This window comes from Ovis canadensis, chromosome 3 (genome assembly GCF_042477335.2).
Source record: "Ovis canadensis isolate MfBH-ARS-UI-01 breed Bighorn chromosome 3, ARS-UI_OviCan_v2, whole genome shotgun sequence".
In the NCBI taxonomy this organism is placed as follows: Eukaryota; Metazoa; Chordata; class Mammalia; order Artiodactyla; family Bovidae; genus Ovis; species Ovis canadensis.
The window spans coordinates 191,131,902-191,145,689 of record NC_091247.1 but is presented as its reverse complement, the minus strand read 5'-3'; the positions used below and the strand labels follow the sequence as shown (position 1 = coordinate 191,145,689).

Below are 13,788 nucleotides of genomic sequence, written 5' to 3'. Positions count from 1 at the left end.
GATCAAACACAGAATTATCTCACCCAATGTTATACCTATTCAAACAATTTCTGGAACCTGAAGCAGAAAGTCTTATTTTTAGCATACTTCCCAGGGTGATTCTGATCTTCATTCTAGTTCAGCAACTATTGTTTTAAAAGTCAGAATAGATTCAGTTTCATTTCATGTACGGAGACACGGCTAGTTGCTGAAGCAAGAACAGAGCAACGCCTTTTGCCTACCTCTCTTTAAGCACACAGTTGTTTTGTTTTTAAAAATAACTTAAAATTTCACTTGTTCAGAGTTTATTATTAGTCTCCATGTTAGAGACTTAAAGGACTATAAACATTGTAAGGCATACGTACTAAGGCTGTAACTATCAAAACCTAAGGTTTCATGCCTGTTTGAAATTACCAACTAAAAATGGAGACAGAAAAAAAAGCTTCTTTTGAAGGATAATATTGACTTCTATCTTAATTTCATTATTTCATATCTTAATGTCTTCCTACAAAATAATGCATGCTTTTTCTTGTGTAGCCAAGCTGCAGAAACAGATCTACCCACCTAAATGGATATATTTCACCTGCTTATCCAGAATCACATCTCATGAAAAAAACATGATGCCAATAGGAGGCCTTAAATTCACTGAAAAACCCAATTTTATCTGTTTCCTGGATTTGAAAGACAACTATTTTCAATATTAGAAAGGCCATAGTTCTTTGGTTAAGGATATATTGCTTTATGTTCTGTCTCCTTTGAATCAAGTAAAATAGAAAACCTGTTACTAGGCAGCAGGCAGGTGCCTTAATAGTGAAAATAACATTATTCTCTTCTACAGGCTGTAGCCCAATGCGGAAGCCTTACTCAATTCAGGCTTTTGTTTTTATTTTTAATCCAAGATTTACAAAAGGGTGTCAAGTCACAAAATTGAAAGTCAAAGCACCACATTTCTAAAGAGACACATATAAACATATGAGTAAATCCTGTGCTAAATGACAATTCTCTGACAGAACAAGCTGCTCAGAGACCTACTCCATCACTCCTCAAATGTGAGTCCACCATAACCACAGAAGCAGAATCTTTGGGTACCAGACCTGAGCACTGATGTTTCAACATGATTCACAAGTGTTTTTGAGACGCATGCGGGTTTGGCAAGCTGTCCGGAGTAAAATCATAAAGCCCAGGACAGTTGTAACCAGGGCATAAATTTGGGTGGTATTATAAGAAGCGACATAAGCACCCATAGTCTTGGTCCCTAAAGGACTTCTTTTTCAGATGGCACTAAGTCAGTCTTGACACCAAAAGGCAGAGTGCAAAATCTCTACCACTCAGAATCAGCTGAGTAAAACAGATGTTGGCAGATTAGAGAAAAACAGTCAAATCAGAGGCAGAGAAAGGCTGCAGAGTAGGCTGTGTCTAACTCCACTCGCCAGCTTACCCGTCCTTTTAAGAGCTAGGCCAAGAACCGCAGCGCTTGTTCTAGGCCAGTGCTATCCAATAGAAATATAACAAAGTGTGTGTATTTTCAATGTTTTATTAGCTATGATAAAAAGAAGAAATTAATATGCCAAATTAATTTAATAGTATATTTTGTTTCAAGAATATATTCAAAATATCATTTCAACATGTATATATTTAATGGGATATAGTCAATATAAAACTATTAATGAGATGTTCTGCATCTCATCATTCTTACAGGATTTTGCCTTCAAAATCTTGTGCACATTTGATTTATACTTAAAGCATATCTCAATTCAGACTAGCTGGTAGCCTCACGTGGCTCTAGTAGTAGACACCACAGATCTACGTAATCACTCTGGCCCTCAGTCCCACCCTCCACCTCTTTCCACACACACTTGTTCTTGGTTTAATCTTTAATTTGGGACTTCTACTCTAAACTCACTTGCAATCCTGGGCTTTAGCCCCTTTCTGCGTTCAAATCCAATTTCAAAATTTTTTAATCTCAGGTGTACCAAATCGCTAACCTGTTCCATTGTCGCTGTTCTAGTTCAAGGCTTTTGTCTCCATTCACTTCCTTCTACCTCTGGTGAAAACTTCTAGCTCTTGTTACAACAGAAATTCCACATGGGATGTGAGGCCAAAATTTTCTTAAACATGCTTGTCAAGAGAAAGTTGGGCAATCAAAATACAATATTCTCCCTGTTATTCAACTTATAATGATATTTTTCTTCTCAAGTCAAAAGCAGAAACATGTACAATTTAATGTCATGTCATTTAGCTGATCCACACAATCTCAACAGACTGACTGGAAAAGTCATTGATCAGTCACAGAATTCCTGACAGTTAATATGATCCCCAAACAGTCTGAATGCCTGGGATAAAATGAAAAGGAAAAAGATTAAGGGTTTGTTGGCAGCATATGGTAAATAACGATGATGCCTCCATTCTGTATGGATCTATCTTGTTGGCTGGATACACCCAAAAGTCAAAAATATAAAGCCAAATTCTAAATGACCTCTGAACTGCTGTTAACATAAACTGTATAATAAGCAAGGTGAAAAGACCGCCTTCAGAATGGGAGAAAATAATAGCAAATGAAGCAACTGACAAAGAATAATCTCAAAAATATACAAGCAACTCCTGCAACTCAATTCCGGAAAAATAAATGACCCAATCAAAAAATGGGCCAAAGAACTAAACAGACATTTCTTTAAAGAAGACATACAGATGGCTAACAAACATATGAAAAGATGCTCAACATTATTTATTATCAGTTCAGTTCAGACACTCAGTTGTGTCCGACTCTTTGCAACCCCATGAATCGCAGCATGCCAGGCCTCCCTGTCCATCACCAACTCCCGGAGTTCACCCAGACTCACGTCCATTGAGTCAGTGATGCCATCCAGCCATCTCATCCTCAGTCATCCCCTTCTTCTCCTGCCCCCAATCCCTCCCAGCATCAAAGTCTTTTCCAATGAGTCAACTCTTTGCATGAGGTGGCCAAAGTACTGGAGTTTCAGCTTTAGCATCATTCCTTCCAAAGAAGAAATGCAAATCAAAACCACAATGAGGTACCATTTCACGCCAGTCAGAATGGCTGCTATCCAAAAGTCTACAAGCAATATATGCTGGAGAGGGTGTGGAGAAAAGGGAACCCTCTTACACTGTTGGTAGGAATGCAAACTAGCACAGCCACTATGGAGAACAGTGTGGAGATTCCTTAAAAAACTGCTAATAGAACTGCCATACAACCCAGCAATCCCACTTCTGGGCATACACACTGAGGAAACTAGAATTGAAAAAGACACGTGTATCCCAATGTTCATCGCAGTACTGTTTGTAATAGCCAGGACATGGAAGCAACCTAGATGTCCATCAGCAGATGAATGGATAAGAAAGCTGTGGTACATATACAAAATGGAGTATTACTCAGCCATTAAAAAGAATACATTTGAATCAGTTCTAAGGAGGTAGATGAAACTGGAGCCTATTATACAGAGTGAAGTAAGCCAGAAAGAAAAATACCAATACAGTATACTAATGCACATATATGAAATTTAGAAAGATGGTATGGCAGAGAGTGAAGAGGAACTAAAAAGCCTCTTGATGAAAGTGAAAGAGGAGAGTGAAAAAGTTGGCTTAAAGCTCAACATTCAGAAAACGAAGATCACGGCATCCGATCCCATGACTCCATGGGAAATAGATGGGGAAACAGTGGAAACAGTGTCAGACTTTTTACTTTTGGGGGCTCCAAAATCACTGCAGATGGTGATTGCAGCCATGAAATTAAAAGACGCTTACTCCTTGGAAGGAAAGTTATGATCAACCTAGATACTATATTCAAAAGCAGAGCCATTACTTTGCCGACTAAGGCCCATCTAGCCAAGGCTATGGTTTTTCCAGTAGTCATGTATGGCTGTGAGAGTTGGACTGTGAAGAAGGCTGAGCGCCGAAGAATTGATGCTTTTGAACTGTGGTGTTGGAAAAGACTCTTGAGAGTCCCTTGGACTGCAAGGAGATCCAACCAGTCCATTCTGAAGGAGATCAACCCTGGGATTTCTTTGGAAGGAATGATGCTAAAGCTGAAACTTCAGTACTTTGGCCACCTTGTGCGAAGAGTTGACTCATTGGAAAAGACTTTGATGTTGGGAGGGATTGGGGGCAGGAGGAGAAGGGGACGACCAAGGATGAGATGGCTGGATGGCATCACTGACTCGATGGACGCAAGTCTGGGTGAACTACGGGGGTTGGTGATGGATAGGGAGGCCTGGCGTGCTGCGATTCATGGGGTTGCAAAGAGTCGGACATGACTGAGTGACTGAACTGAACTGAACTGAATGATAAACCTGTATGCAAGACAGCAAATGATCCACAGATGTATAGAACAGTCTTTTGGACTCTGTGGGAGAAGGAGAGGGTGGGACGATTTGGGAGAATGGCATTGAAACATGTATAATATCATAGAAGAAATGAATCGCCAGTCTAGGTTCGTTGCAGGAATACAGGATGCTTGGGGCTGGTGCACTGGGATGACCCAGAGGGATGGTATGGGTAGGGAGGTGGGAGGGGTGTTCAGGATGGGGAACACATGTACTCCTGTGGTGGATTCATGTCAATGTATAGCAAAACCAATACAATATTGTAAAGTAATTACCCTCCAATTAAAATAAATTTATATTATAAAAATAAATAAAATATTAAAAATGTAATCCTGTACAAATGCACAGTGAAGACTAAAAATTTACATAATGTATTAATTAGGGAATCAGACACTTAACAAAGCCAATTTAAAAAAGAATTTGAGTTAGGCAAAAACCTTCTTAGACATAACAGCAAAAACATAAGGAACAACAACCAAAAAATGGATAAATTGGATTTCATCAAAGTTAAAAATCTTTCGTGCTTCAAAGCATTTTTTTGGTGTGTGTGTCTGCTTCAAAGTTAAAATCTTTTGTCATCAAGAAAGTGATACAACAACCCACAGAAAGGTAAAAAATGTTTATAAATCATATACATAGACTATATAAATATCACATTTAGAATACATAAAGACTATTATAACTCAATAACAAAAAAACAAATAACCCTATTAAAAACTGGTCAAACGATCTGAATAGACATTTCTCCAAAGAAGACATAGAAATGGCTAACATGCACATATAAAAGCTGTCTACGTCACTCTCACTAGGGAAATGCAAATCAAAACCACAATAAGATGCCATTTCATACCACTTGCAGGGTTAGAATCAAATTAACAACAACAAAAAGAGTGTCAAAAGACAAGTGTTGAAGAGGATGTAGAGAAACCAGAATGCTCATATACTACTGGTAGAGATTGTTTTGGTAAACAGTATCACAGTACTTCAGAAAGTAAAATACAGTGTTAACATATATGATCCGGCAATTACATTCCTAGCTACATATGTAAGGGAAATGAAAACTTATATTCAAACAAAAACTTGGGCATGAATGTTCATACCAGCAGCATATGTAACAGCCAAAGAGTAGAAACAACCCCAGTGTCCATCAACAGATGAATGAGCAAATAGAAAGTGATATATCCACGCAACGGCATACTACTGTGGAATTAAAAAAAAAAAAAAACTTATCTATGTATGCTATAACATGATGAATCTTCAACACATTTTCCTAGGTAAAAGAAGTCTGTCACGTAAGATCACATTTCATATAATTTCACTGGTTCATGTCCAGAATAAGTAACTCTACAGAGATAATTCTATAGAGATAAAAATAGATCAGTGGTTGCCTAGGGTTGGGGACTGGACTGAAATGGGAAGTGGCTGCTAATGGATATGAGGTTTCTTTCTGGGCAGATGCTTTAAATTTGATTGTGGTGATGGTTGCACTAAACTTTGTAAGTATACTGAGAATGACCAAACTGTACATTGGACATAGGTGAATTGTATGGCATATAAATGATATCTCAATAAAGCTATTATTAAATACAGATATAAATTGAGTTTATATAAGAAATACAGTCCTGAATATTCATTGGAAGGACCTACGGTGAAGCTGAAGCTCCAATACTTTGGCTACCTGATATGAAGAACTGATTCATTGGAAAAGACCCTGATGCTGGGAAAGACTGAAGGCAGGAGGAGAAGGGGACAACAGAGGATGAGATGGTTGGGTGGCATCACCAATTCAATGGACATGTTTTGAGCAAGCTCCAGGAGTTGGTGATGTACATGGAAGCCTAGTCTGCTGCAGTCCATGAGGTCACAGAGTCAGACACGACTGAGCAAGTTGATCTGAACTGAGTCAGACTGAACTGAACTGAACTCCAGAAACATAAATATATATGTATCTATTAAAGTAAATTTCAGAAAGTTTTCACAGTTCATAAAAAAGTAAAAAGTAATGAGACTGACAAATTATATGCAAAGAATAAAACTAATATTTGAAATTTTATTTTCTACTAGAGAGAAAAGAAATAATCACACCTGTCAGATTTCTATACATAAAATTCTAAGTGAACAGGGTTGTAAAATACAGTCAATGTAAGTAGCAAGTCAACCAAAGCTGGATTCCTCTAGGTTTGTTAGCCAATGCTCTGCATCACAGTGAATGCCACAGTCACACTTTGCTTTTCCAAGTCTTAGATACTTTTTCTTAACAAAGGTTTCCCAAGAGTATACCATGATTTTGAATCTCAGTTTTGTTAGACAGAAAATGGCAGGTATTTCCTCTTAGCTAATACATGGAAATAGATCATCTAAAAGAGAAGGAATATCATAACTTAAGTCACAAGAAGTCATTTGAAAGAAACCAAAAAAACAAAGAGTTGACCAAGCAACCCTTAAAAGCTTTTAGGATACTTTAAAAACTATCTGTAATCATTAACTTCAACAATTATTAAGGGATGAGAAAACTAGTTTGAAAACTCTCAGCTGATAATAAAGTTATTAAAATCCCCTTCTCCAGGGGATCTTCCTGACCCGAGTTCAATCCCTAGGTTGGGAAGATCCTCTGGAGAAGGAAATGGCAACCTATTCTAGTATGCTCACCTGAAAAATCCCATGGACAGAGGAGTCTGGGGAACTACAGTCCATGGGGTCACAAAGAGTTGGACACGACTGAGTGACTTCATTTTCACTTTTCACTTTTCACTTTCATCCTTGCAAGATGGAAGCAAAGATGCTATAAAAGTTATTCAGTTTACAAATCCGCTGAAAGAGGTAAAGGATTAATGAGACTTAGCTGACTGACAATCCTCTAATTGGTAAAGACAGACTCACAAAGCCAGCCAAGCCATAGCTAAATTGTACAGCTGATGAGAAGAGGGAGAAAAAAAAAAGAGAACTGGAAACAGACTAAGATAACCCAGTTTAAAATCCTTATTGTACTAGAAGCCAAACAGTTATGTAAGCAGCGTACAAACTTTACTCAGCAAAGATATTAAAGGCAATTTTCTGGATGTTCAAAAGAATCAGTTATAATACAGCTACCTTAGAGGAATGTGAAAGGCCATTTATAGCAACTATCATTGAAATGTCCTAGAGTATTTTAAGTATGAAACACAAGAACTAAAAGATATGTGTGTGTTTGTTTGTTTTAAGATAAATAATATAAAGGTGTTAGGACATTCTGTTCTATCACTTTATACTTTATACTGACTGAACCGCCTGAGGAGTCACTCGGCTTCCCCAGTGGTCAATGGGAAAGAACCTGCCTTCAATCCAGGAGACACTGGGAAGATCCTCAGGAGTAGGAAACGGCAACCCACTCCAGTATTCCTGCCTGAAAAATTCTAAGAACAGAGGAGCCTGGCAGGTCTGCGGGGTCACAAGGGGTTGGACACAGCTGAGTGACTGAGATAAACTTAGATAAACTGAGATGGATTCACAGACAGAAAGTCCTGGATGAAACGTATATCAGCTGCCTCAGAAAACATATGTAAATACCCTGCAAGCGAAAGGCAGAATCTAGTGAATGACTGCCTCCAAGGTCCTAAATCTGCCAGCGGTTCCACCAAAGAATTTTTTTTTTTTTTACCACTGACAGGAATAAAAATGCAACCTGACTACCCTGGCAGCTAAGATGGTATAGACAGGAGGACAAGTGAGGCAGAGACCAAAGGCACCTTGTCCAGACACCAAGGACTGTGGGGCAGGCATGTATTTGCTGACGAGAGAGCTACGAATGAAATGATTGGTTGGTAGTTGAGAGCAGTCTTTTCTAGTTCTCGTCTATCTATCTCCTTTGTGAGGCTTGGCTTTTGGACACTGGTATGCTCAGTCTCCAGATGAATAGGCTACGTCCAACTATAAAGAATGACCACTTAAATTCATCAGACAAGAAAGCCTGGAGGGAGACTGATAGAGGGCTAAGGGAAATAAACGGAGCCATAAGCAAGAACAGGATCTGGCAAAGTTGCTTTTTTCTCTTAAAGGCAGTAAATAGCTACTGAAGGAGTTGCAGAATCTGAAACATTTTATCAATGAGCTAAAAATACCCAGACAAGGAACTCTGGAGATGTTAAAAGCCAGTGAGAGAAACCTAAAAAAGGACAAGTAGCTTGCAATATTAATAAAAATCTCGGTTAGAGATGTCAAGCTTAGTAAATGGACTAATTAAATAATTTTTTGAAAAATATAAAACATAACAACTGATAAGCCTCTAGATTACCTCAACGGAGAAGGCAATGGCACCCCACTCCAGTACTCTTGCCTGGAAAATCCCATGGATGGAGGAGCCTGGTAGGCTGTAGTCCATGGGGTCGCTAAGAGTCAGGCACGACTGAGCAACTTCACTTTCACGCACTGGAGAAGGAAATGGCAACCCACTCCAGTATTCTTGCCTGGAGAATCCCAGGGACAGAGAATCCCAGGGACAGGAGCCTAGTGGCTGCCATCTATGGGGTCACACAGAGTCGGACACAACTGAAGCGACTTAGCAGCAGCAGCAGCAGATTACCTCAAAGGGTTAAGTCAACACTCAAGTCTGTATACCATATGGTTTCTGAAGCATATTCAAGATTTTTTAATACAAATAGATATTGCAAGTAATGAAAGCAATTGTAACACAATATTTACTATAAAAAAGGATCAATCAAATTGGAAGGTATCTTTTATGAATGGAAAATATCCTTTAAAAAGTAGAAAACACTAAGAACAAAAAAGAAAGATATAAAATGCAAAGATACTGGAAATTTACCAATTAAAACATATGAAGTAAATAAGGGAAGTTAAGTGAAATAAAACAGAAATCACTGCTTGGCTTTATAAAACCAAAATTCAACAATATCCTATACCTATGAGATATAAATAAGCCAAACTGTATATATATACTATCAGTCAAGGTTTAAGATTTAGCTCTTTGCAAACACAAAAAAGAGAAGGTAAGTTACTAATATGAAAATTATTAGATATTAAAAAAGTATATAAAACTATGAAAATTTAAGAACAGTAACCTTCAGAAGCAGAAGATATTAGGAAGAGATGGCAGGAATACACAGAACTGTACAAAAAAGATCTTCACGACCCAGACAATCACGATGGTGTGATCACTCACCTAGAGCCAGACATCCTGGAATGTGAAGTCAAGTGGGCCTTAGAAAGCATCACTATGAACAAAGCTAGTAGAGGTGATGGAATTCCAGTTGAGCTATTTCAAATCCTGAAAGATGATGCTGTGAAAGTGTTGCACTCAATATGCCAGCAAATTGGGAAAACTCAGCAGTGGCCACAGGACTGGAAAAGGTCAGTTTTCATTCCAATCCCAAAGAAAGGCAATGCCAAAGAATGCTCAAACTACTGCACAATTGCACTCATCTCACATGCTAGTAAAGTAATGCTCAAAATTCTCCAAGCCAGGCTTCAGCAATACATGAACTGTGAACTTCCAGATGTTTAAGTTGGTTTCAGAAAAGGCAGAGGAACCAGAGATCAAATTGCCAACATCTGCTGGATCATGGAAAAAGCAAGAGAGTTCCAGAAAAACATCTATTTCTGCTTTATTGACTATGCCAAAGCCTCTGACTGTGTGGATCACAATAAACTGTGGAAAATTCTGAAAGAGATGGGAATACCAGACCACCTGACCTGCCTCTTGAGAAATCTGTATGCACGTCAGGAAGCAACAGTTAGAACTGGATACGGAACAACAGATTGGTTCCAAATAGGAAAACGAGTACGTCAAGGCTTTATATTGTCACCCTGCTTATTTAACTTCTATGCAGAGTACATCATGAGAAACGCTGGACTGGAAGAAGCACAAGCTGGAATCAAGATTGCTGGGAGAAATATCAATAACCGCAAATATGCAGATGACACCACCTTTATGGCAGAAAGTGAAGAGGAATTAAAAAGCTTCTTGATGAAAGTGAAAGTAGAGAGTGAAAAATTTGGCTTAAAGCGCAACATTCAGAAAATGAAGATCATGGCATCCGATCCCATCACTTCATGGGAAATAGATGGGGAAACAGTGGAAACAGTGGATGACTTTATTTTTCTGGGCTCCAAAATCACTGCAGATGGTGATTGCAGCCATAAAATTAAAAGACGCTTACTCCTTGGAAGACAAGTTATGACCAACCTAGGTAGCATATTCAAAAGCATGGACATTACTTTTCCAACAAAAGTCCATCTACTCAAGGCTATGGTTTTTCCAGTAGTCATGTATGGATGTGAGAGTTGGACTGTGAAGAACGCTGAGCACCGAAGAATTGATGCTTTTGAACTGTGGCGTTGGAGAAGACTCTTGAGAGTTCCTTGGACTGCAAGGAGATCCAACCAGTCCATTCTGAAGGAGATCAGCCCTGGGATTTCTCTGGAGGGAATGATGCTGAAGTTGAAACTCCAGTACTTTGGCCACCTCATGCGAAGAGTTGACTCATTGGAAAAGATTTTGATGCTGGGAGGGACTGTGGGCAGGAGGAGAAGGGGCCGACAGAGGATGAGATGGCTGGATGGCATCATGGACTCGATGGACATGAGTCTGAGTGAACTCCGGGAGATGGTGATGGACAGGGAGGCCTGGTGTGCTGCGATTCATGGGGTCGCAAACATTCGGACATGACTGAGTGACTGAACTGAACTCAACTGAACCTTAATGTACAAATATTATAGCAATAATACATCCTCAAGAAATGTTCTGAAAACTGTCAAATATAATTATATCTGAGAGCCTCAGAAGTATATCACAGCAGGTTGGATAAGGAATTAAAATGAGCAAAATCCACTGGTCATCATCACTTCTTACTCCCCTATCTTAAATCTCGTAAGGACAAATGGTTATATATAACTGACTGTATCTTAGCAAAAATTGTTGCTCATTTCTATTTGTTACTTTCAACTTTCCCACTGATTTCAATCTTACAAATAGTTATGATGTCCAGTTAACCTCTAAACACCTCTCAGTACTTGTTCTATAATGTTTGCCTTATGAGACACTCAATAGATATTTATTATTAAGTGCTCAATAAAATTGATACCAATATGGAACAATAATAATGATAAAATTATAATAATATTGATAAAACAGCACCATTTGTTGAAAAGATTTCCAAATGTCTAAACAGTGGTTTCTTTTTTCCATACATCTTAACTAGAACACAACCTTTCTTTCCTTAAAATGCAAAGCCAATATATCACTTAAGATTACTTAAAACAATCAGAAAAATACCAAGTAAAGTTTAAAGAATTCACTTCTACTGACCTTGTAATAATGTAAGGCGAAAATGAAGCTGGATTATCCTGCTCTGAAAAGAGGGGCATAGATCCTCCCATTATCCACAGACGAAAGTACAGAACAATGATCACCTTTGGAAAAAGGAAGATTTGCTGAGAAAATTGTTGCTTGTTGGAAATAAGCCCTGCTTTTCTGGAAAGTACTTTCAGATGCTTTACAAATATTTTGTCCTACAAACACATTTTTAGTGAGCATTTTTATAAAATTCTATATTGAAGATGAGTAGAAAAGATGGAAATAGGTAGAGGGGAGAGAAAACAGAAGTGGTAGAAGATACCTCATGTCCTGAATAAACAGAGAAGGTGACGAGGGAAAGGCACACAAAACTAAATAACAGCTGTCAGTGTTATCCATTGTTATCCAACAGCAAATGAAGGACAGAGGAGCTTGGTGTGCTGCAGTTCATGGGGTTGCAAGGAGTGGGGTGTGATTTAGTGACTGAACAACAACAAAGTCCCCTACATAAGAACCTTCCAGTTGTGAAATTTCAAGGATGTGAACATGCATTTGCATGTCTAATTGCATAAGTTAGTTCACATGTCTGGTGTACACTGTCATGTGTGTGCATCCTCCACAAGTGGTTGTGCTTTTGTGTGCTTTTGTTATTTTCTAGTTGCTAAGTCATGTCCAATTGTTTGAAACCCCATGGACTGTAGCCTGCCAGGCTCCTATGTCCATGGGGTTTTTCAGGCAAGAACACTAGAGTGGGTTGCTATTTCCTTCTCCAGGGTATCTTTCTGACCCCAGGATCGAACCCATGTCTCCTGCATTGGCAGGTGGATTCTTTATTACTGAGTCGCATGGGAAGCCACTCTTTAGGAATATTAATATATAATCACTAAGATAATCTAAACTTATATTTGGTTCTTATTCTTTTAAAACAAACAACTGTATAGCATTGTATAAAAATTGGTAGTACAGTGCCATCTTCCACCTCCTCTCCCTCCTCCAGGCAGTACTCTTCTTGCCTGTTCACTCAATGCCAGCCCCTGTATGCCAGCTGTTGTACGGGACTACTGTACTTTTCAAGGTACTATAAGATTAAAAGTGTTTCCCTTATTTTTTGTGTTTTTTAAAAGTATTATTTGCATGAAAAGTATAAACCTATCACTGTACAGTACTATATAGCCTAGCTGGGTACCTAGGCTAACTTTGTTGGACTTACAAAAAAGTGGACTTAAGGAGCATGCTCTTGGAATGGAACTCATTCATATGTAGGGGACTTACTTTAAAGATCCTCCCACCTGAGGCCTACCAGTCCAATAGGAAGATGAGGAATCTGAAGCTTAAAGGTAATCTGCCCAGAATCTAACAGTTAATTAACTATAGGATCTAGGAGTTGGACTCAAGTCACTGGTCTCCAATGCTCTGTGTCTTAACCACTGCTCTCATACAACCCCATGAAACTTAACTTCAGCTGTGGTAGAAGATACCTCGTGTCCTGAATAAACACATTTGGAAATGTTCCAACCCTCAGATGCTCTGAAGCAGACTACCCACACAGAGTTATTTCAACAACCCCCCAAAACAACTTTTGTGGCACTTAATGGAATTTTATCACTGAATGGTACTATCCCGTTCCAAAGATGGGTTGAGAAAACCAGAGGCCAAAGACACTTCAGTAGGGACAACATTTGTTTATAGAATTCACCTACACAGACCTTCTAGGTATAATTCTTATTTTAGTAGGACCAATTATGTTGTGTCTGTCTGTCAGAGTCAGAGGGAAATCTCTGCTTCACTAAAAGCTAAAAGATTAATATGAGGAGGGAATTAAGGCTGGAGTTTTTCCAAGGAATATCACTGACTTATTTCATGAATGCTTTTTTATATAAGTGACCCCAAATCCAAAAATCTAAAGTGAACATATAGTGTCAGTCAAAAGCATATCAGCAGTAAATAATGCCTAAGAAGAAATTTAAAATCATTTTAATTAACACTCACATAAATTAAATTTAAAATTTTAAAGATATTGCAATGGAAAATGTCAACTATAAAAGTAACAGAAAAAGTATCCTGAAAGAATATGAATTCCCTAAACTGCTGAGAGGTAACAGAATATGTCATCCCAAAATATGCTACTTTGGCATATAGGTAGTTTTGAACTGAAGGCAATTAAGACTCAAGAGACTTATG

General features: G+C 38.4%; 1 protein-coding gene across 2 annotated transcripts in view; it reads right to left on the bottom strand.

Moving 5' to 3' along the window:
• TMTC1 (transmembrane O-mannosyltransferase targeting cadherins 1) overlaps window positions 1-13,788 on the bottom strand; it is a 337,062-nt gene that overhangs the window by 180,366 nt on the left and 142,908 nt on the right. For both annotated transcript variants that reach the window (XM_069585452.1, XM_069585453.1), the window contains exon 7: window positions 11,620-11,723. In XM_069585452.1, coding sequence (XP_069441553.1) covers window positions 11,620-11,723 — 104 coding nt within the window. The remainder of the gene's footprint in view (window positions 1-11,619; window positions 11,724-13,788) is intronic.